We start from the raw sequence: 24139 nt of genomic DNA, 5'->3' as shown, positions 1-24139 counted from the left end.
AGGAAGGGCTAGGATGAATAACTACCTGATTAGAATGAGTTGAACGAATCATAGCTTTCACAAATGGTAGTACAATAATTCACAGAGGTCGTAATCTCCAAGTTAAATTAACTAACAAGTTGATTGACTATTTCCTGAAGTTGAGACATTGCACTTTTCTATTGTCAAAAAGCCATCTAAATTTCTTTTCTTTATGTATATATGACATGATTTTAGCATGTTGCTTTCTTGCTGATGAAATGTCACCAAGGCTGGCTTGAGTAATAAATTAAATAGCCCTTTAACTACTGTGCCATTAGTACATTGTCGTACACTATTCTTTAAATTTCAAGTTTGATAATTCCATGGCTATTCGCGTGATGTTCTTGTTGGTTATTCTGATAGTCTTACCATTTCCTTCTCATTGTGCTGATCCTGATCCCCTGCAGGATTTCTGCGTGGGAATTCTGAACGATACATCAACAACATCTCTTAACGGCTTTCCTTGCAAGCCTGCTTCCCAAGTTACTTCAGATGACTTCTTCTTTGATGGCCTAACCAATGAGGGAAACACTGAAAATGCATTTGGATTCAGTGCAACCGTGGGAAACGTTCTTGCTTTCCCAGGGTTAAACACACTAGGTCTCTCGATGAATCGAGTTGACTTTGCCCCAGGAGGGCTAAATCCACCTCATTCACACCCTCGTGCAACTGAGTCCGGAGTAGTCATTAAAGGGAAACTCTACGTTGGATTCCTAACAACAAAGAACGTGTTATATTCCAAAGTATTGACTGCAGGGGAAATGTTCGTGATACCCCGAGGACTAGTGCATTTCCAAATGAATGTTGGAAAGGAGAAGGCAATGACAATCACAGCTTTTAACAGTCATTTGCCAGGAGCAGTGGTTCTACCAACTACACTATTTACTTCAAAGCCACCAATTCCTGATGAGGTGTTGACTAAGGCCTTCAAAATTGATGCAAGTGTTATTGATGGTATCAAAGCAAAACTTGGTGCCATAAACTATTAACAATTGAATAAAACAGAATGGAAAATAAAAGCCTAAAACATAAATTTGTCTTCTCAGGTATACTTGTGTATTTGTCTAAATTTTCATCTGGTACATAGATTATCCAGGTGTGTATTGTGTAATAACCAATAATACAACAACAATTCTTGATTTTTCATATGGACGTGTTGATTTGGTTACTCAGATCATTCTGTTCTTTGCAGTTACTCATCAAATAAGAGTCATATTGGTGAAGATATATATTATGGGTTGTTCATTGTTTAATTTAGTTTAATAGAGAATATTTAAACATGTGACAGTTTGGCCGAGTGGTCTAAGGCGCCAGATTTAGGCTCTGGTCCGAAAGGGCGTGGGTTCAAATCCCACAGCTGTCAGTTTTTCCAAATTTTTTTTATTTTTATTTTTAAATAAATACTTAGCCATTTGTGTTTGACCAATAAAATTAAAACATATATTTTAGCTTCTAAAATTGTGTTCAAGAAAAGCTTCTGAAAAACAACTTTTATTACTCCATAACAACACTTATTTTGTCCAAAAAGTTTGTCTGAACAACTTTTTTTTTTAAAAAGTACTTTTTGAAGAAAAAAAAATCAGTTAGGTTTTAGTCTCTCTCATAACAATTGTTATAGTGCTACTTAACATGCAATTGAGTCTTTATGCTACAAGGACTACAATATTGTAACATAGATGTGTAGTCTTTTTTACTTTCAATTTCAGGTAGAAATGGTTTGTTTGTGCAATTGTGTTCCATTAAGTTTGATCAACTTTTAGAGTTCTCCATAATCCATTCGTAACAAAGCAACAACAACTACCAAACAAGTTGGAGACGAGTATATGAATCATCAACTTATCTCGGAGACAATGCAAATGCCTTAACACTTGCACATTACGTAGAGCCTAGAGCAAATAATTTTTTTAAAAAAAAGGACGATAGAAAATCAGAATAGACTAATACCTGAATCCCATTATTAATTGCTAAACTGACTGAAACATTTCCTAGTGAAGCTAAAAGTGTTGTAGACCCATTGAGTTTTAGATCTCTCTAACTGGGTAGTAGTTTGGCTACTACAGGCCCACTGCTATAAATAAAGTTGAAGAATCGTGTTCTGCTACCTGCCAAACCTCTGCAATTTTTACAAATACAACTACTTAACGGCTTCAAAGTTCAAGACTAATATGGAAATTAGAAATTTCTGTTATTTGAGCAAAGATTATATTCTGAGAAAGTTTGCTTAGTCTATTTCTTATATCAATACAAACATATTACAAGTACACTTGAGTTAGACGACATTGATCATACAACGATAATACAGACAATTCTACTGGAAATGATTATGATTACACATTTAAGAATGCTTCTGAATACCAAGGTTCTCTAAAAGACATCATGATGAATTGTGGGAGGCTAATGTTTCTGAATAATCTATGTTCCAATTCATTAGGGTATCTGTCATGTTGCTCTGTCAAAGCTGTTGCCAACCTGCATATGGAGCCACTCGGATTGTGTCCCTTGAGCATATTCTCTCGGTGCTTGAGTGCCGAAAATCATTCCAGTGGTATCAAAAGCTGATGGTGCTAGCTGAAAGAGAAGTAGAGGACCCACGAAATCAATAAAGTGGTGAGAAGCTTTCCACCCAAATTATACTTACCAAAACATGAAAAGAATCAAGCACTGCAAGGAATATGAGTATTTTAGAGATTTACTTCATAATGAAAATACAGTCAAGATAAATAGAGTCTAGTGTTGATGCATGAATGAAAACATTAAGTACAAGTTCAGTTGGTTTTGTTATGTAGTTCAAGATGGTGCGCGCATAAGGTCACACAAGTACAGCAGATCGTGGTTGAGGAGTAAATCATGTAGTCAATCTCAAAATAATAAAATCATACATAACAAAACAAAAGATTGAGAGGAATAGAGTAGTTGGGAATTGGAAAGTGGGGCAAAAGAAGTAGAGTAGTAAGTACGTCATAGACTTTATTGTGGAGCCAGATGGCATGGAAGCCTATTGGAAAATGTCTACATCTGTCCTAAATATTACTACATCATTTAATTTCACATGGTAAAGTGCAGATCTAGCAATGCTGCAAAAAGCTAATACTTCACTTTCAATACTTATCCGTAAACATCATCACTCTGAATGCAGGATTGGGTAATAAAAGAATTGTAAATGGTGATGAACTTCAAGACCGATTCCCCCCGCCCCAAAAAGAACACATGGACAAGAAAAAGTGGTCGAGGCACATTTATCAGAAACTCAACTATGCGAACAGATACCATATGCAATCCACAGAAAAATCTCAGCTGTTATCCAATCAACAAAGAAGTGGAACTTTGTATCGGATGAACCTTAATCTAAAGTACAAGCTTCCTTAGAAATGTAATTGGACGTAGAATGCTCCAGACACTAATGCATGAATCTTCCTGTTGACACAACCCCAAGATAGCTGAATAGGACCAGTTTAATAGCAAATTGGTACATGAAAAAGGTCCATATCAAAAGAGAGCACAATCTTTCCTTGTTTCCACACATGGACCAGAGAGAGCGCATCATATTTCTTTCGAGAAATATGGTTGCATAGAGGTCAAGCACTCTTCAGATGCTTAAGGAAGATAACAATATCAACTAATTCAATAACTTTTTATTTGACTTTCACATAATTTCTCTTTTTTTAATTATTTCTTTTTGAGAAACACTATCACATAATTTCTCATAATCATGGTGCTTGAAACTTCTTAAACTTCTAGGTCCAGTCTTTGGGTGATAGAGATTTTCAACTGCAGCAAGGAACAAATATGATATACAAAAGAGCACAGCGAAACACATCTACCACTGTCAAAAGTTTTGGTTCTGGTATTTATCATCTCAATCTCCCCTAACAACTCTACAATATCTAAATTAAGCAAAAAATCAGATAAAAGAACCTCCAGCAAATTTTTATCTTTCAATCAATAATCAACTCCGAAATTTGAAGGCTGGAACATACTGTGTTTTAGATCAACATAAATCAGATTCCATCTACCAGGTTTCTTAGATAAGGAAAAATTATCATAAAAAACACCAAATAACTTACATCTTTTGAAGGATAGGTTTCTATAGGGTGGTTCATCCTTGAATTGACTGCTTCAAGCTTCATGGACAAGAACTGGAAAGTTCAAGCAAAGCAGAGTGGATGAGGTTATGACTTGAGTTGATAAAAAGGACAACTTTAATACAGAGAAGATGAGGAACTACCTCAACTTGACGCTGTAGTGACTGGATATAATTTATTATTTCGTCAAGAACAAGTGCTTTTCCGATAACCTGTAAGAAAGTTGCAAACTAAATCTAGCAGAAAATGCAAATTGTACATGAAACATGCATTCAATCTTAACACAGAACACAAAATATTGATGGGGTTCCCCTCTGTAGATATATTAAAAATGTCACCCTTCTATAATATCCACCACTAGCCATAAGCTCAAGGCAGACACTAGTATAACTTCAAAAAGATTACTGACCTTATTACATCCAGGAACCAAATCTTGCAGAATTTTCATCCTCTCGCTGATCTTTTCTCTCCTGGCCTGATAAATTAAGATTCTGCTCAGCCACTGTCAAGAAATATTTGCACCATTAAAAGTTAGGGAAGTTCGGAGAAGATGTTACCCTCTCTGCTAGACTGTGGCTATCAGTAGCTTGACCCCTTCTTGCCCTTACGTGGATGTAATCCTTAGGTGGCTCAGGTTTACTACTTTGTTCAGTCCCCTTGTTAGCCGTATGGGAACTTGATTCTGCTTCTACCTTTGAAGCACCATTTTCTTCTTTAGATTGGGATGCTTTCAAACGTTTAGCAACTGAACCATCCTGATCATAATTCAAATTAATATGAATATCAATAAGTTGCTTCATTAAATCTGAAAACTGTATCAAGATAAGAATTCGTCAACTGAAGACTCAGAAGCAGAGTTATGAAATCTAAAGTTGATCCGAATAAAAATTGTTCACAAATTAGCACATACATCATGAACTTACACCTCCAGGATTTAGTTAGTACATGTTTGATTTGACATCGACACCAATTAGGATGAATGAATCGGGTTTATACACAACAAGTAAGAGAACAAATTACATAATTAACATGTAAAAGTAGCTCAATTCAACGAAAAATTTTAAATGATTAGGTAGCAACGTGATACTAATTCAACAACTTCCAACGTCAAATCAACAGTAATCTATCCACTTAAGGAATAAAAAAAAAGTAAGTAGTATAATTACCAAATCATTAGCATCACTAGTAGAGACAAACTTAGAAAAATCATCCTCCGAATTCATATCCCTCTTCCTTACACCAACATTACCTCCACCACTACCACCAGCAGCTCCTCCGCCTCCGCCGCTTCTTCCACTCTGCTCCGTCAGAGTAGATTCATTAATGGAGTTCGCAGCCGCTTCTAATAAACCCGTAAAGCTACTCATTCTGAGTCCCAGTCCTCCTCCACCAAGTTCACCGTTTCCTCCACCATTTGCTGCTGCGGCAAACGGCCAAATCTCAGCCAAGGTGTAAGAAGAAGGATTCGCCGCCGAGAATGAACCTTCGTTAATAATAGGTGGATCCATTTTTGAACAATTCACAATTATATACAAACCATAAATAAGAAGGATTAGTGTGAATTTTATTTAACACTAAATGAGTGAAATGGAAAAAAAAAAAAAAAACCTAAGTGATTATGGAGGGAATAGAGAAGTGTAAAGTGAGTATGGTTTGAAAATGTTTGGGTTTATTTATTATTATAGAGTGAAAGTGAAAGTGAAAGTGAAAGCCATAGAGAGAGAGAGAGACAGAGACTACTGTGATGTGAGGTAGAGAGGGAAGAAGATGAAGATTAGGATGCGCACTGTAACCCCAGGCGCACTTTAGTACTCCCTCTCGCAATTAATATCACTCAATCTTTTTAATATTTAGCAAAAAAATTAACTTCACTTTCACACAAGCATTTATGATTCGTGTTGAAATCAAATTAAATTAAATTAAGACGAAACATTTATGATTATTTCTCTTATGTTCGTGTTTGAAATCAAATAATTTAGAAGAAATTTTAAATTAAGTTATAAATAAAAAAACAAAAAAAAAACAGAGAGTGGGGAGGTATTGTGGGAGGATCTAAAAGGTTTTGTCGAGATGAGAAATGAAAACAAATCGCTGGTTTATGCTGTGTTGTGTACTCGCATTTATAGGGAGACACGTGATTTTCGCGGAGTATTTTTTAAGTTTAGGATTAAGGAGATTAGAGTGATTAATAATGGGCGCGTGGGGATCAACGTATTATTAATCTGGATTATTTTTGGGATCACACGCCTTACAAATCGCAGATTAAGCAGTCATATAATAATGGCGTCGTGATTTACAGATGTGCATGCTCCGTATATTACTATATTAAATTCAACTTTAATTTGATCCCTAAGAGTATTTCACTGAGATAATTATATTAACGATTGAGTAATAAATATTTTTTTTAATTTTTAATAATTGTTTCATATGAATTGTAAATTTCATAAAATGAAGCTTATTACATTTAAACTACACTAATAAAATGGATATATGACTTTGATAACATGTTAAATTAATCAATGATTCAAAACATGAAAATTATTCAAATCATATAAAGAATTCAAGAAATTCGTACTTCTCCAAATCATTAGTTTAACTTGTGTATTTTTTTAATGTCTTTCTTATGTAATTTAATTAATAGGATCAAGGCTAGAGACACACCAATAATTTGTTAGTAGAAAGGATAAAGTACACACAATTATTAAAACTTAGGCCAGGATGGCATCCCATAGAATTTGCTGGTTTGGTTTGAATTTTGAAACTCCAAAATAGGAAAGAAAAAGTAAGTACAACACAAAGCCTAACAAATTCTAATTTATTCAAGTTTAATTTAAACCATAAATTTTGTTTTTCGTATATCTAAAAAATTTCCACACAAGTTGATTCAAGTTTAGTACTATATCATGAAAAATTCTAGTTGAAAAGATAACGATGATGAATAGAAAGGTCATTCAAGTTATAAAAACCGGTTATATTTGATTTGAAAACATTAAAAGTAAATTAAATAAAAGTCTAACCAAATCAATAAATTAACGATTTATGTAAATATTTATTATATCAATACAAATAGTAAATTTGTCCTCCTTTTTCCTTACCCTCACTCATCCTAATAGAAGTGTTTACAATTATACTGTAGTTTTTTATCTCTAATTAGAGACGATCAAAATTTTAGAATTTATAAATTTGTTATAATTATATTTGACGAGCGACCACATGCCTACCTTTTCCTCAAATAAAAGAATATAGCGTCACTAAAGTGCATGTGTTAGTTAACAAAAACAAACACCAAGTAGTCTTAATAGGTTTGGATAATTAATGATAAATATGCGTGAAAAATCAATCATATAGTTTGGTATTAAATAGATGGATTAGTTTGGGGCCACATATGTATGATTAATACAAAACCCTAATTTGTCTTAGCAATTAGAGTTGCAAGAAGCTTTCATGATTCATCAAATTGGCCTAACCTCCCTCTTTTAAGTATGTAAGTAGAATTCTGTTTCTCTCTTTTGCCTAATTTTTCTTGCTTACCCACACACTTCAAAGTCAAGCAAAAAACAACTCACTCGAAAGTTCACTTTGAACTTTACTTAACATAGTATTACTTACATGTGCCTTTGATACTTCCTTCTCTACATTTTTTTTTTATATATATATATATATATATGACTATTCCCAATTTTCAAGTAGGTTTTTTCCTTTTCGATATAATTATCTGGTGCTTGGTATTCATAGTTGGTCCAACTCAGAGGATCGATTATGAATTTATGTAAATTCAATAGTTTTGCTTGGACGTTGCAAGTAAATATTTGATCATGGGTACAATTATTATTATAGTATATATTAACTTGAAGTCCTTGCAAATATCATAAACTTCAAAATTCTGAATCTACGTCTAGTCCAATATATCCATATTATAATATAGGATCTATAAAGGGCATCGAAGTGTTTCTTATCTTTGAATAAGAATGGAGGAATATCATCCATTCCGAACGCGGTATGTTTGGGTCGTCATGCATGAAAGTGACTTACTCCTTCCCAAATTCCTTTGTACTACTTTTCTCTTGGGGTATTTAAAATGTGCTCTAAACCAAAGGATTTGGTATAGTGATTTTTTACGGCTTATTTGTAACTATTTATATCATCATGTCATCAGCTTATCGTCCTTCACCCAATTCGAAAGTGACACATATGCTAAAATTCATCTTATTATTAGAGTATATTTTTAATGTGTTTATAATATAATGTTCGTTTCGTACGTTCATTTTTTTTAACCACTGTTACATCAAGATTGGAATATGGAACATTATAAAATCGTGGAACAAAACTTTGATCGATGGGAATTGATTTGTTCATCTTTCCAATATGCTTTTTATAATGTCGAAGTTTCATTGGCTGTATATATTATATTTATGGATGGGCTAATTCGTATGTTCATCATATGACTCTTTTTAATTTCCATATATGGTACGTTAATAATTTGGTGGCACTGGCATCAACTTAATGACAGTCAAATGTAGTCACGGGTAAATTATTACTTACTCGTCCACAGAGGTGGAGGTAGGTGGTAGTTCGTAGATTCGGACGTACCCAGTAACTTTTCCGTAGACTCTATATTTGTACTAGAAAATTAATTAAATATATATGTATATTAATTTGTAAAATCCTAACAAAATAGATTTATCGTTCTGAAGGAAATTTAAAACCCTCAAACTCTTAATCATGGCTCCACCTCTGCTCGTCCACTTTTACTTCTCCACTTAACTAAAAATAAAGAGTTAAGTCAAGTTTCTAAATTACTCTTATTAGTTAACTATAGATATGATAAAATTATTATTATATTTATTGATCCTCAAATGTGTCAATTGTAAAATCAATATTGGACAAGTTAAAATTGACGAAAAGAATATTATTTCTTATTTTTACTCAATATGCTTTAATTTATTTTAAAATTTTCAAAATCGAACTTCTCTTGCTGAAAATGAGGTACAATTATTAGTGCATGATAAAGTAACATTTTTTTAAATCACAATTCTAAAGGTTTTCAAGCCGAATTGGACACGCATTTTAATTACGTACTAGTTTCTAAATTAAGCAAGACATAAGTCACAAAGTGACTTGCTGACCTTCAAAAAAAGTTTAAAACCTCAAAAAATTTTTAATCTTGATGCTGACCTTCCCTCGTTGCAAAGCGAGGTCCGATGTGAACGTGGATTAACGATGAAGAAGCGATCAAATCAACATTTAAATTATATTTTTGTTAAGATTATGTCTTATCGAGAAAATTAGCAAAAATAGAAATTTAGTTGCTTGGGATTGACATTCTCAATTTTATGCTCCTTTCGGTGCTCGTTTATTTTAAATATATATATCCACTACATAATACATATATAAGATCTTATTTATTCCACCACAACACCTTGTGCTTCATTCAAGTATTCATTCTTAGAATTAATTAATAATAATTTATAAGGTCTAATTTCTAAGCAAAAAAAATCAAATTTTCATGTCTAGCTATGAGATCCCTTTTTTTACTTCCTCTATTTATTTTCTTTGGAACCCTCAAGAAATTTACAATCTTTGTTCTTGAGGTGAGCATTGATCTACTCACTGTGCAATAGCTCACAAATCACACAGAAAATGTAAATCGTATTAGATAAGTCTCATGCGACAAGCTCATGATTGAGTAGCAAACGCCAGACAGAAGTTGAATTCAGGTCTCCCACAAACTCACCTCTCAACCACTCAACCATGTCTTTGCGGGCCTTTATTTATTTCTATATTACCTAATTATTATTATTTCTAAGTCAATTTTTTTCCTACGCTCATCATTTGCCAAAATAACTTTTTAAATAGGTAAAAAAAAATATTACTCTCTGCTCATTTTTACTTGTCACTATTTGACTTGATACACCCATTAAAAACAATTATTGATATAGGTATTTACCACACTATCCTGATTAATTGATGTTTAATATTAACTCTTGGAAAATGATTTGGAGAATAGCAGTATTTAATGCTAAGAGTAAAATATGGAAAAATAATAATTGTCTTTTCTTGATGTATGTAAAAAATAACAAGTAAAAATGAAAATTAATTTTAGGAATAAGTGACAAGTAAAAGTGAACGGAAGGAGTACCTATTATGTTTTTCGTAACCCGGGTCAATGTGGTTGGTTTAAAGCCAACACTATCAAATTATTTTTTACATATAGTGTTAAATTCTCTCCACTTTTCCTGCAATTACTTTTCTATATTTTGAATCACTTAGAAAAATTATGGCTCCGCCAGTAAAAATGCATGTTTTAAATTACCATTAACCCAAAGAATTATAAACATCTTTCAATGACATTGAATTTGCTGTTCTACAAAACGTTAAAGCTGAAAATCATATCCCTTTCTCATTTCAAATTTAGCCCATTTTTATTCTTATTGTGGGATTGGTCGTCTACTGGAAATTATTAAGTTATTTTGTGATGTTTGATTAGAGAAAAAAGTTTTTTTTTTAAAATTAAATGGTTATTTATAATTGTATTATACATAGCAATCCAGGGTATACATATTGTACACATACAATTGTTCCAACCAACATTCAGCTATAAAATCATTAGTCTTAATTTTCATACTAACTTTTTATCAAATCATTATCAAGTTTCTTAACATTATTATCAATTTTCCATAAATTGTTTTCAGAAACCTAATATTAATTGAAAAATGAGTGAGAAAATTACTTGTTTATTTGAGAAAAAAGACAACGATTTAGCTATTGCTTGGTGTGTAGAAAGGCTATTTCTTGATAGGCCATCAAAAAATAATTAAAAAAATAATTAAAAAAAATATTCGTCGCCTGAGAGATTCGAACTCTCGCGGGGAAACCCCATGTACTTAGCAGGCACACGCCTTAACCACTCGGCCAAAGCGACGCTTTGTTCATACATCTATTTTAGACATATTTAATTTTGTCAGAAGTGATTATGACAAAGGTTGTTCCAATCTTTCTTTTTTCTTACTCTCTCTGTCCCTAATTACTTGTCCACTTTTGAATTAACACACCTATTAAGAAAGTAATTATTGACATAGTGAGTTTACCATTTTACCCCTATTAATTATGAAGTGAATGAATTAAAAATTTAAGATTTTCAAAAAGTTCTACCTTTTCAAAGTAATTAATTGAGGGTATAATATATATATATAAAAAATTGTTCTTTCTTGATTTGTCAAAATGAACAAGTAATTAAGAGACAACTATAAAATGTGAAAATGAACAAGTAATTAGGGACAACTATAAAAGGAAAAGTGGATAAGAAATTAAGGACAGAGGGAGTATTTTGGTGCATTGGAAAAGACTAAATAAAAGTGCTAACATCTTTCATAAGCTACATTGCTTAGATAATCCAAGAGCAAAAACTCTTTCTTTAATCGGCGTCATTGCTTACAAACATATTTATGATTTTTATTTGCCAAAAAGTTCGTACATTTGTTTGCCTCTCTCCAGCTGTATGTGATATCCGTCTTGATGGCTTTCAACAAGTATTTGCAATCTTCAACTATTGCCCTAAGAGGCTGATTCAATATGTCCTCGTGTGTGTAAACTTTGATTGCTAATAGATAGTCTATTTGCCCATTGCCTTTGGTAGTTTGAGTTCTTGCTTAATGTTATGGTAAGCTTTGAGACAAGTTTTATTTACTTGAATATTCTAATATCCATTTTCTTTGGTCATTTACCAAAAAATTTCTTTCAAAAAACATTTCCAACTTGTATCTTGACACTATCATTAGTATTCAATTCAACATTTCCTACATAAGGATAAGACCAAGCTATCAAGATCACTTTAACACTTACAATACTCTGTTGGAAAAATTGGTACTAGTGAAACCTTTAGTTAACTAGATAAGTTGGAGTTGCTGATGTTTTTTCAAAAGTACAAGAACTTATTTGATAGGGGAACAAGTTATCCCGAGATTGGTGAGATAACAATCCTATTGCTTGACCGAAAAAACAACTAGCCCATTTTGGAAACGACTTACTTACTAACTATGATAGGTATACACTGACAGTCCAACATAAAATTTTTTATACAGCTGATGCAAGAAGAAGATCAGCCAGTATGCACAACTTGGATGAGCTAAAGGAAATTTGAATTTCACATGTCTAATTCCAATTTCTATCTTACAAGTAACAGGGAACACAGTAGTAACAGTAGTAAATGGAACTGATCAACCCCTCCCCTGTAAAAAATCATTTCTTTCCCTTTGGCTTTGGATTCCTGTACATCAAGAATCAATTGGGGCTTTGAACACGCAAAGGGTACCAACACATTCATTGGTAAGTGGAAACTTTTCAGTAACTTTTTCAGAACTAACAAGATACTCATGAAAATTAAAGTTAGTAAAGTCAGTTCATCTACTCAGACACCCAAATCTTTCTGCAGTATGGTAAAACTAGAGAGTTATCCCTCTTAACTTCCATTGATGGTCCATTTACTAGTACTGTCAATCATTCCATCATGGACACCACCATTAAATAATTTTATCTACTTTCTGAGCCAGAGGACGAAATGTTACAGTATACAATTTGTTACTCAAATATGCCAATGATCAATACACTACACTCCCTCTTTAGAGAGGGCACAGTTAAAGGGACTATAGAACTACCATTGCTCTTCTTTTTTTTAATCAAAGCTGATGTACAAAACTACAAAGGCAGTAGAGATAGCAAACTTTTTTTCCCAAAAATTTCCCTATGCTACAAGGAATTACATTTCACCTCAAGATTTCAACTTGATTCTGCTTTTTGTACAGTAGTCTTGAAAAGGAGTACATATAGCTTGTGATCCATGGAGAAATATATGAAACCACCGACTGAATGTGTGACAAAAGAGCCAAAACTGGTCCCTACTATACAGTGCCATGCTGGTCCATAGACCCCATCAAACTCCTAAAAATCAAGAAAAACACATTTTAAACAAAGTAATGAAAAGCTCAAATCTCATAATCACCAAAGATTGCACAATCATTAAAGTGTTTACCTTTTTTAGGGAAAATCCAAGTGATTTAGAGGAGAACTTTTCCAAGCTATCATGAGCTTTTCTAGCAAAATCCACAGCATGAATCTGCATAAAGGGTGGCATATCAACAGACACAACTTTCACACCACTACAAGAAAAGAAATCAGCTAACTCAGTCTGTGAGCAACAGAATGATTTCCCCCTGCCTCCACCATTCAAAGACAAGGAAAAAGATGGCCTTTGTTGAAACCCCTTCAACTGCTCACTATCTTGGTCCTTGGATAACAGAGCTAATGCCCTTTTCACATCCACCTCTTTCTTCAACTCCTTCTCCTTATTGGGTATTTTCTTGATTTCACCTTTTTCTTGCAAGACAATAGCTTTATCAACATCCTTCTGCACATATCTCCTCCCATGTTGGCTTTTTGACTTGGTCAAAGCAGAGCATGAAGAATCAAAAGCAGAGGAAGCAGCAGCCAGAGTTTTAGCCTGTAAATGAGTGTCAACAGGAGGAGGATGTCTATGGCCAGATTTGAGGATTTTGTGATTTGCATAAAGCTTGGAGAAGTGAGAAGAGATGTTTTGGATAGTGGGGGTGGGATCTGGTGGGGGGTGGGGTATGGAGTTTGTGGTGGCGGAGAAAGGAGTAGGTTTAGGTTGCTTTTTGAGAGTGGGATCCATTGCAGGAGCTGCAGCTAAGGTCTAATTTTGGGGATAACTAGAAATGGAAGAGGAAAGAGTGAAAATGGGAGAGAAATAGTGTAATTTATTGTATTGGAGAATGTGCTAAATATGAAGGGGTGGGGGGCAAGTGTTCACTGGATTGGGACCTGTGATAGTTGAGCTATAGATCTGTTTCCCCCCCTTTAAGTTAAGTGCGCCGCTTGCGGAGAAAAATAAGGCACATTGTTGACTTCCCTAGTTGGACTATTATTTATTATGCGGTGTCTATTGACATTTCTAACAAAATTTTCTTCATTACTAGAGCTAACATCTCTGGTTAAGGATGTTATACCAGCACCACAACCTATGTTGATCGCTATTTCTTTTGGCAGAACTAAATTATTATTTTTGCAAATAAAAAATGATGAAACATAAGTTGATTGGTCACTATATTAATAGTTATTTTTTTAACAAAAAAAATAATATTTTTCGTTTTAATTTATTTGACCTATTTTTACAGAATTTTATAATTTTAAATTTAAAATATGTGAAATGAATTATAAAATTTCTAAAATGAACCTACTCTGATTGCTCGGAGCAACCGTCATTTAGATGGCATTTACAGTCAAACCTTAATGTTGGGTGTGTCATATATAATGATCCATCAAAATCATGTATTCGTTGCATCAATCCTAGAAAGCAACAAAACGTGAGTGGTCTGTTCTGGTCAACACAGCCTAACTACCTAACACTAGTTGGCAAATTTTGAATATAGGTGAGTAGCTTTTCTTTTGCTTTGTTACCGTCATACTCTCTCTGTTTCTAATTATTTGTCTATTTTTGAATTAACGTATCTATTAAAAAAGTAATTATTAACATAGTGAGTTTATCATTTTATCCCTATTAATTATGAAGTTGATGAATTAAAAATTTAAGATTTTCAAGAAATTATACATTTTTCAAAGTAATTAACTGAGGGTATAATAGGTAAAATTATTTTGTCCTTTCTTGATTTGTCAAAATAGACAATTAATTAGAAATAACTATAAAAGGAAAAGTGGACAAGTAATTATGGACAAGGGAAAGGGAGTATATTGAATGTCACCTACATACCATCAATGGACCAATTTTTTCAATCAATTTTGAATCACTTCTGGTTTCTGTGTCAGTTTTCGTATCCCTAAACTAATTTTACAGTATATCTGTACCTCTGACCTCCCAGCATCACCACCAATAATTAGTATTAGCTAACCTTTATCCACCAAAGACTAAAACAAAATGGAATGTATCACCTAGTGTTTTTGTTTTTATAGGGATTTGAACACGAGATGACCTCATAGCAGAATGTGCAAACGACTTCATGTAACATCTTTTATTACTCCTCCAGTCTTATGTTCTCAACCAGAATGTGCAAACAAAAATACCACGTTAGCTGAGGATGGAATGAAAGGGATGGGAGGTGCAGCAACAACTCTTGTAAGAATAAGAGCAGCATGGGTTGCCCATACATTGCACAAGAGCATACTCACATACTGTTGTTGACAAATTTCAAAATTTTACTTTTTGTGTCCCACAAGTAGAGTAAGATTAAAATCCATAAACCCAACATCCGTTTGAATTGGAGAATTGTTTCTCAGCACATCTTGAACAAATAACAAATTTCGAGATGTTATAAACACATTTCTAGATTCAAAAATTAAGCCATGGTGCGGGTGTACTCTGTAGTATTCAATAGGGCACCAGATAACTCTGTCTACCAAAACTTACGTAGATGTGACCTCTTGTTTGTCTAGCAATCAATGTGACAGGAGAGTTTAAAAACAGAATGCAGCGGAAACAAATGCTGTTTCTTTTTATGATGGTGTTAGAGAAGCGAAAAGTAACAAGTTAAACTAAAAGGAGGTTGTATCTACTAAAAACTCATTAGATGACACAAAAACTTAGATGCTTTTCTTGTTCACTAGTTAGGCAAGCACAATTCAACAATGTATCACTGCAACAGTTTGGACCAGTCCCAACTCCCAAATTGGAATATATCAAATAGAGAAATTGCATTAACTTAGCTATTGGAGACATAAAACAAAGCTAAGTCTAATTCTTGGCCATCAATTAGTGGCATTGCCACTAGTAAAAGGGATCCTCAGAGAGGCAAGGGAAGTTCATGAACATTTCATTTTCACATTCTAGCATGGCTTCGACAAATGATGACGATGATGTGCCCCTTGTAGATAACGAGGTTTCAAAATCCTTCGTTGATGGCACGTTGTTTGATCCATCCTGAGCTCCACCACACACTAACTTTTCTTCTACGGTTAATTCGTCCTCTTGATCTTTGAAATTTGATGGAAGAAATGCATCGTCGAGAAGGTAGTCACACCAGTTTACTTGATTTTCAGCTAATGAATGAGATGCAGATGATGAAGACGAAGATGACAAAGGCGAAGACGTAGAGCAATCAGTTATAGGAATTGGATGATGGGAGAAAACTGCCTTTGGGGAATTGTAATTTGAGGCCTCTGTTACAAATTTTATGGCTTGTAACTCCGAAAGCAGATCAACAGGAGGCTGATTAATATTGCTGGAATCTTGATTGTTGCTAAAGAAACATTCTTCTGAAGCTTCTGTTTTTGGCAGCTTCACACAAAGGCTGTTAAAATTTTGGAAATTTTGTAAAGAATGTTGAAGTTGTTCTGGTCTAGACATAAATGCACCTTTTAGCTCTCTGTTAAGAGACACGAAACGTGTTCTGGCTTTTGGGAAGCCACCAATGTTACCATAGTCAGTGAGAATTTGTGAGAAAGGCTTGTGAGTAACAGGATCAATCCCCATTGCAGATAGCTTTTTTTTCAGCTTAGTGTTCCACAAGTTCTTCACATCATTATCTGTTCTCCCAGCTAGTTGTTGTGCTATTATAGACCACCTACAATATTTTAAAGTGTCAAACTGTAAGCTAAACGCAATATTTGTCAATACACCTTCAAAAAAAAATTGTTTCATTACTTCAATGCGATGCTTATCAACTAGTTTTAATTAGCTAAGATGAATAGGCTCGAAGTATTCAGAGCGTACACACCTGCTTCCTATAGTGGCATGAAGCTTAATGATCAGTTCCTCTTCTTGAGGCGTAAAGCTGCCCTGTTTAAGATCAGGCTTAAGACGATTGGTCCATCTCTGCTTCTGACTCCTCCCACATCTCCCATATCCTGTTAAAAATTGCATTCATTTACAAAAATCTTGAAATTTAGTACTCGGCAAATTGTTAATGAAATGAATCTTAAACCTAACTAACTCAAAGTTAACTCATGAGGCGATCAAAATCGCCCATAATCAAATGAAAAAAAACAACACCATATACCCTCAACCAATGTAGCATGTTTCACATGTCTAGATCAGGACAACTGAAGTGTGGATAACATAACATCATAGCCAACATTGGGAAACACAAAAGCATTGATGGGTCCTACTTTAATAATATGTTAAAAATGGATTGCGAGCATAAGTACTCAATCCCCAATGTTAGATCATAATGTAAAGATTATACAAGACCATATAAGGAGACAACAACTCATGGTCGCCCACCTACAGATCGAGTTTCATCGACTTTGTACCTGATTTCTTAGACATGGTTGCCCAATTACCAATTCCATGTTTGATTGAGACAAATGTAGATGTGTTAGCATCATCTTCTGTCCAATTACATTTTCTATTATGTACCTTATCATTACAACAAGGAGGTCTCCCCATCTATAAATAAACTTTATATTTATAGTAGTGAAAACAATATATAGATGAAGGGAAAATGAAAGAATAGAATGTTGAAGAAGAGATAAGAATTAATAACAAGTTTTGAACCTTCTTATGGATGCCCTAAAAGAAGGCAAGAAAAGCATGAGATCACTTTCCATTTAACTATTTTGCTTGATGGAATGTATTTTCCGTCGAACAGTTTTTAGATGAGTTATTAAACAAAGCTCAAAAAATAAACAAGTTTCAAAGAGCGTTTGAAATAGGTTCGAATTGGGTGAATTAATTTGGTTAAACATTGAATTATTATTTTGCAAATAAACTATATAATAGTAAATACATCTCTCTTTTAGTTTCATAGATCACAAGTTTTTGAGAATTATTATTATAAACAAATGTAAATTAATACTGTATTATTCAACTAAGTAAAGAAAATATGAAAATGACCATTTGATCTCTGCTTAAAAACCCACATCTTTGGCATGATAAAGAGCTAGCTATTACTAATATACTTCATGCTGGAAATTAGTTTGATATCTACTATTACCTACACTTAGGAGCAACATTACAAAGGAGACTCGCGTTTGAGGCCAGAATTGTTATTAATCTGTGTATAAAAAATCAAAATTACTGATTTTAATAAACTTTGCAGAAACACGAAGTAACCAAAGTTTAATAAACCAGTAAGAATAGATGAACAGAAATTAATTGACAAAACTAAAATCTGTAATAAACGTACCACAATCTGGAAAAAAACAGAATCAGAAAAAGATCAAACCCACTGAATGCACAGTGTCCCCTTAAGGAAATTATTCCCCTCTAGTATCCGAGGTTTGATTTGGAATAGTCCTCCCAGGATAGAATGATCTCAATCACCAGTGTATTGATACCCAAAACGCTGGTGTCAGCGAACCACTCAACAGCAGTAAAGTACATGAAGAAATTTTGTGCAAAAGAAGAAGAAGAAATCAGAAAAAATCGTTAGGAATAAATCTGAAGAATCAATGTATTTATAGGCAAGAGGAACTGATTCCGAAAGGTTGCAATCCTTTCAGAATCCATACGACCATTCATGAAAGTTGCAACCTTTCAAACGGTTATGGCTGTTTCTGAAAGTTGCAACCTTTCAGAACAGTCACTGCGGGAAATTTAAATAAAACGGGAAAGATTTAAATTAAACGGGTTGCGCATGGATCCGAGTCGGGTCGGGTCAATTAACTAATTAATTGAATCGGTTAATTAACTAATTAAAACGTTGGCCATTTAATTTAATTTAATTAATTAAATAATTAATTAACTAAAATAATTAAAACAAACTTTGTCCAAAAAATAATCTCTCGATCAATCATTTTTCCAAATCCAAATCCAAATCCAAAGCCAAAGCCAAAGCCGAAGCCGAAGCCGAGCCGAGCGAGCGACGACGACGGCGGCGCGAGGGGGGTCCCTCATTCCAACCCTTTTAACAATTAATAGGAGTGTTTCTATATTTAAACTCTCCTATTTTTCTTTCCACCACCGATGAGGGACAAATGTCTTTTCAATAAAGTATAAGAGGACTTTTCAAGTTCTCAACTTTTCAAGTTCCCAACTTTTTCCAAGTTCCTCTTTCATCTTCCCTCAATTTCCCATTAACTCTTGCTACATACCCAACAATCCCCCACATTAATGGGGAATGGTTATAACATAAGGAATGCACGGACGAGTGTGTACTTTACAAGCAAGAATCAATTGCATCTGGATAAGTAGGTTTCCCCTTGGACTTTCCGTAGTGAACATATGTCGGATATACTCGGTCAATCGGTAGATGCGATATCTTTGAACCGTCGAGTTTTGGTGTATACCTAGACAACCATATGTCACACAATTAACCCTTTACTGTTTATGGTTCTTACGGTTATGTTCGTTTCAGCCATGAACACCTCCTGGTTTCATGAGTGTATAAAGAATAGGCTTTTGACATAAAATTCTTTTTGAAGCGGCTTACACTTCACACTCACATAGGTGATTTCTAACCGTGTCATCTCGTAGATACACTATTTGGTCAAATCTGCCAAACTTAGCAAATCATTAAAAACTTTAAGTTTTATTAACTCATTAACAAGCCTTAAAGTCTTAACCTTGTTCCTGAATATTGTCTTCATCATGAGAATGGATTGAGTTGATTGACAATGTCGAACCCTCAGTCAAAACTTTGTTTTTCTCCTTGAATCTAGCTATTGGGATCTCCAGTCTACTAGATAGAGTTACCGCCCTGCTGACTTGTCCTAAGCCGTAAACCCATTACCTTAGATAATCTTTCAAGTGCCTCTCTCACTAGGCCTTTCATTAGTGGATCTGACACATTATCGCTTGACTTCACATAGTCAATTGTGATAATTCCACTAGAGAGGAGTTGTCTTACGGTATTATGTCTCCGTCGTATATCACGGGACTTCCCGTTGTACATAACGCTCCCTACCCTACCTATTGCTGCTTGACTATCACAATGTATGCAAATAGGTCCCATAGGTTTGGGCCAGAATGGAATATCCTCTAAGAAATTCCGGAGCCATTCAGCTTCTTCACCGGCCTTATCTAAGGCAATGAATTCAAATTCCATTGTGGAGCGAGCGATACATGTCTGTTTGGATGATTTCTAAGAGACTGCTCCTCCACTAAGTGTAAACACATAACCACTTGTGGATTTTACTTCATTTGACCCGGTGATCCAATTTGCATCACTATATCCTTCAATCACGGCAGGATATTTATTATAATGCAAAACATAGTGTTGTGTATGCTTCAAATAACCCAACACACGTTTCATAGCCATCCAGTGAGTTTGATTCGGATTACTAGTGAACCGACTCAGTTTGCTAATAGCACATGCTATATCTGGTCGCGTACAATTCATAATATACATCAAACTTCCCAACACTCTGGCATATTCCAATTGAGAGTCACTTTCACCTACATTCTTTTGAAATGTAAAGCTTAAGTCAATTGGAGTTTTGACAACATTGAAATTCAAGTACTTGAACTTATCCAATACTTTTTCAATATAATGAGATTGAGATAATGCTAGTCCCTGAGGAGTTTTGAGAATCCTGATCCCTAAGATCAAATCAGCAACTCCTAAGTCCTTCATATCAAACTTGCTGGACAACATGCGCTTAGTAGCATTTATATTGTCAATATCTTTACTCATTATTAACATGTTATCAACATACAAACAAACAATGACTTCATGATTCGGAACATTTTTAATGTAAACACACTTATCACATTCGTTAATCTTGAATCCTTTTGTCAACATTGTTTGATCAAATTTAGCATGCCATTGTTTGGGTGCTTGCTTGAGTCCATAAAGCGACTTCACAAGTCTGCACACTTTCTCTTCTTTACCAGGAACCACAAACTCTTCAGGTTGTTCCATGTAAATTTCTTCCTCCAACTCTTCATTTAAGAAGGCTGTCTTTACATCCATTTGATAGATTTTAAGATCATGCACTGCCGCTAGTGCTATTAACATTCTAATTGATGTTATCCTTATTACTGGAGAGTATGTATCAAAGTAGTCCAGACCTTCCTTTTGTCTATATCCTTTGACTACAAGTCTAGCCTTATATTTGTCAATAGTCCCATCGGCTTTCATTTTCCTTTTAAAGATCCACTTTGATCCTAAAGGTTTATTTCCTGGAGGAAGATCAGCCAATTCCCAAGTATGATTACTTAAAATTGATTCGATCTCACTATTGACAGCTTCTTTCCAATAGATTGACTCAGATGACGACATAGCTGCTTTAAATGTTGGAGGCTCATTTTCAAGCAAAAATGCCACAAAATCTAGTCCGAAAGAAGTGGATTTCCGTTGGCGAGTACTACGCCTAGGATCTTCATTAGGTTGTGCATTTTCCTTTGATTCTTCCCATGGTCGTTTAGATCTTTCACTTGTCGACTCACATTCAGTTTTATACGGATAAATGTGTTCAAAGAACTCAGCGTTATCTGACTCAATTACCGTATTCACATGAATTTCAAGATTATCAGATTTGTGAACCAAAAAACGGCAGGCCTTACTGTTCACAGCATATCCAATAAATACACAATCCACTGTTTTGGGTCCAATTTTCAACCTCTTAGGTAAAGGAACTTCTACCTTGGCAAGACACCCCCACACTTTGAAATATTTCAAGTTGGTTTCCTTCCTTTCCATAACTCATATGGAATTAATTGCGTTTTGCTACGAGGTACCCTATTGAGTATCTTGTTAGCCGTAAGGATGGCTTCTCCCCATAGATTTCTTGGTGAACCAGAACTGATTATTAAGGCATTCATCATTTCCTTTAATGTTCTGTTCTTCCGTTCAGCCAAACCATTTGACTGTGGTGTATAGGGTGCAGTAGTTTGATGGATAATACCATATTCCAAACATATCTCAGCAAAATGAGATTCGTATTCTCCACCCCTATCACTTCGAATCATTATTATCTTTAGATTCGATTGATTTTCCACTTCATTTTTGTATTGCTTAAATGCATCAATTGCTTCATCCTTACTATTAAGCAAATATACATAACAAAATCGAGTGCAATCGTCAATAAAAGTTATAAAATACTTTTTCCCACCACGAGATGGTGTCGACTTCATATCGCATATATCTGTGTGAATTAAGTCTAAAGGTTTTGAATTTCTTTCAACAGACTTATAAGGATGTTTAACAAACTTACTTTCCACACAAATTTCGCATTTTGATTTATCGCATCTAAAGTAACCAATTTCCGCAAGGCTTTGTAATTTACATGTCCCAAACGGGCATGCCATAAATCATTTGACTCCAATAAGTAAACAGAAGCAGAATTCTTATTAATACTGTCAACAACCATTACATTCAGTTTGAAGAGGCCCTCAGTGAGGTAGCCTTTTCCTAAGAACATCTCATTCTTACTTATTACAGCTTTGTCACTAACTAGGACACACTTGAACCCGTTTTTAACGAGCAGTGCAGCAGAAACTAAATTCTTCCTAATAGTAGGAACGTGCAGAACATTATTCAGAGTCAACACCTTGCAGGATGTCATCTTCAACATTACTTTCCCAGTTCCTGCAATTCTTGTTGTTGTTGTGTTTCCCATGAACAAATCTTCATCAGCCTCAGCAGGAGTGTATGTTGCAAAGGCTCAGAGCAAATATGTTGAGTGGCACCTGAGTCGAGAAACCACTCTTTGGGATTTCCAACTAAGTTGCACTCTGAGATCATTGCACACAGGTCATCTGCATCTTCCATCTTTTCCACGATGTTTGCTTGACTTTTTCCTTTGCCTTTGTCTTTGTCTTTGTCCTTTCTTGGAGCACGACAGTCAGAAGACTTGTGACCAGCCTTACCACAATTGTAACAGTTGCCCTTGAACTTCTTCTTGGCCTGTTCTGACTTTTGTCCGTTGGACTTCTTTCTCTTCTTGTCTTTGGTAGAAGGTTCTTCAACAATATTAACTCCAATTACTGTTGAACTCTTACGAGACTTCTTTTTGGCGGTTTTGTTATCTTCCTCAATCTTGAGCCGAATCACAAGATCTTCAAGCTTCATTTCTTTACGTTTGTGCTTTAAATAATTCTTGAAGTCATTCCACGAAGGAGGTAACTTCTCAATCATTGCAGCCACTTGAAACGCTTCATTTACTACTATATCTTCAGCAATCAGATTATGGAAAATAAGTTGAAGTTCCTGCACTTGTGATCCAACAGTTTTACTATCTGACATTTTATAGTCTAAAAACTTTGCGACTACAAACTTTTTCAAGCATGCATCTTCTGTCTTATATTTCTTCTCAAGTGTATCCCACAATTCTTTCGAAGTTGTCATTGCACTATAGACATTATATAAGTCATCTTCTAACGCACTCAAAATGTAGCCCTTACATAGGAAGTCTGCCTGTTTTCATGCTTCAATAATCATGAATTTTTCTCTGTCTGGCATTTCAGCAAAAGGCACTGGAGTTACTTCATTGGTAAATTTCTGCAGACCAAGAGTGGTAAGCCAGAAAAATACCCGTTGCTGCCATCCTTTGAAATTCACACCAGAGAATTTTCCTGGTTTCTCTGCTGGTGGTACAGCAGTTCGGGTTGGTGCAGCAACAGCCACCGTAACATTGTCATTAGCCATTTCAGAATCTGTAACAAACAGAAATTGATACAAATGACTGAGTAAGCAATAACTTAAGTTGCAAACTTAACAGGAGTATAAAACCACGAAGGTTTTTCTCTCCACCAGAAACACAGATTAAAAAGTATAAATAATTTCCTTAAGATTGTTATTAATCTGTGTATAAAAAATCAAAATTACTGATTTTAATAAACTTTGCAGAAACACGAAGTAACCAAAGTTTAATAAACCAGTAAGAATAGATGAACAGAAATTAATTGACAAAACTAAAATCTGTAATAAACGTACCACAATCTGGAAAAAAACAGAATCAGAAAAAGGTCAAGCCCACTGAATGTACAGTGTCCCCTTAAGGAAATTATTCCCCTCTAGTATCCGAGGTTTGATTTGGAATATGTCCTCCCAGGATAGAATGATCTCAATCACCAGTGTATTGATACCCAAAACGCTGGTGTCAGCGAACCACTCAACAGCAGTAAA

General features: G+C 34.5%; 4 protein-coding genes and 2 non-coding genes across 6 annotated transcripts; 2 read left to right on the top strand and 4 right to left on the bottom strand.

Annotated features, from left to right (window-relative positions):
• The first annotated feature begins 344 nt into the window (after positions 1–344).
• LOC125831211 (germin-like protein subfamily T member 2) lies at positions 345–1233 on the top strand. The gene has a single exon (XM_049510398.1). The coding sequence runs from the start codon at positions 345–347 to the stop codon at positions 1008–1010; it is 666 nt and encodes a 221-aa protein (XP_049366355.1). The 3' UTR covers positions 1011–1233.
• Positions 1234–1304: 71 nt separating this feature from the next.
• Positions 1305–1384, top strand: TRNAL-UAG (transfer RNA leucine (anticodon UAG)). The gene has a single exon. It is a non-coding gene; the product is annotated as a tRNA-Leu (tRNA).
• Positions 1385–2226: 842 nt separating this feature from the next.
• Positions 2227–5882, bottom strand: LOC125831668 (transcription factor BHLH089-like). Its single transcript, XM_049510846.1, has 6 exons — positions 5270–5882; positions 4661–4858; positions 4513–4578; positions 4247–4315; positions 4086–4157; positions 2227–2589 (listed from the first exon to the last, which is right to left on the bottom strand). The coding sequence occupies exons 1-6, from the start codon at positions 5609–5611 to the stop codon at positions 2461–2463; spliced, it is 876 nt and encodes a 291-aa protein (XP_049366803.1). The 5' UTR covers positions 5612–5882; the 3' UTR covers positions 2227–2460.
• Positions 5883–10943: 5061 nt separating this feature from the next.
• TRNAS-GCU (transfer RNA serine (anticodon GCU)) lies at positions 10944–11025 on the bottom strand. The gene has a single exon. It is a non-coding gene; the product is annotated as a tRNA-Ser (tRNA).
• A 1745-nt stretch (positions 11026–12770) lies between these two features.
• LOC125831214 (uncharacterized) lies at positions 12771–13867 on the bottom strand. The gene is made up of 2 exons (XM_049510402.1): positions 13132–13867; positions 12771–13040 (listed from the first exon to the last, which is right to left on the bottom strand). The coding sequence occupies exons 1-2, from the start codon at positions 13789–13791 to the stop codon at positions 12879–12881; spliced, it is 822 nt and encodes a 273-aa protein (XP_049366359.1). The 5' UTR covers positions 13792–13867; the 3' UTR covers positions 12771–12878.
• Positions 13868–15812: 1945 nt separating this feature from the next.
• On the bottom strand, positions 15813–17517 carry LOC125831321 (transcription factor MYB35-like). The gene is made up of 3 exons (XM_049510522.1): positions 17382–17517; positions 16847–16976; positions 15813–16693 (listed from the first exon to the last, which is right to left on the bottom strand). Exons 1-3 carry the CDS (start codon positions 17515–17517, stop codon positions 15898–15900), a joined length of 1062 nt encoding a protein of 353 aa, XP_049366479.1. The 3' UTR covers positions 15813–15897.
• Positions 17518–24139: the final 6622 nt, after the last annotated feature.

This window comes from Solanum verrucosum, unplaced genomic scaffold, assembly GCF_900185275.1.
Source record: "Solanum verrucosum unplaced genomic scaffold, falcon-dt-bn FXZP01000049.1, whole genome shotgun sequence".
In the NCBI taxonomy this organism is placed as follows: Eukaryota; Viridiplantae; Streptophyta; class Magnoliopsida; order Solanales; family Solanaceae; genus Solanum; species Solanum verrucosum.
The sequence above is the reverse complement of the archived record's forward strand: the minus strand, read 5'-3'. Positions and strand labels throughout refer to the sequence as shown.

Excerpts from the sequence above, each read along its gene's own strand:
- LOC125831211 (XM_049510398.1), top strand. The coding sequence starts at position 345 with ATGGCTATTCGCGTGATGTTCTTGTTGGTTATTCTGATAGTCTTACCA.
- LOC125831668 (XM_049510846.1), bottom strand. The coding sequence starts at position 5,611 with ATGGATCCACCTATTATTAACGAAGGTTCATTCTCGGCGGCGAATCCT. Across the intron at positions 4,579-4,660 it reads GCCACAGTCTAGCAGAGAGG|GCCAGGAGAGAAAAGATCAG; the intron begins GTAACATCTTCT and ends TTAATTTATCAG. Across the intron at positions 4,316-4,512 it reads TGGTTCCTGGATGTAATAAG|GTTATCGGAAAAGCACTTGT; the intron begins GTCAGTAATCTT and ends ACTTTCTTACAG.
- LOC125831214 (XM_049510402.1), bottom strand. The coding sequence starts at position 13,791 with ATGGATCCCACTCTCAAAAAGCAACCTAAACCTACTCCTTTCTCCGCC. Across the intron at positions 13,041-13,131 it reads TTGGATTTTCCCTAAAAAAG|GAGTTTGATGGGGTCTATGG; the intron begins GTAAACACTTTA and ends CTTGATTTTTAG.
- LOC125831321 (XM_049510522.1), bottom strand. The coding sequence starts at position 17,517 with ATGGGGAGACCTCCTTGTTGTAATGATAAGGTACATAATAGAAAATGT. Across the intron at positions 16,977-17,381 it reads AACCATGTCTAAGAAATCAG|GATATGGGAGATGTGGGAGG; the intron begins GTACAAAGTCGA and ends AATTTTTAACAG. Across the intron at positions 16,694-16,846 it reads CATGCCACTATAGGAAGCAG|GTGGTCTATAATAGCACAAC; the intron begins GTGTGTACGCTC and ends AAAATATTGTAG.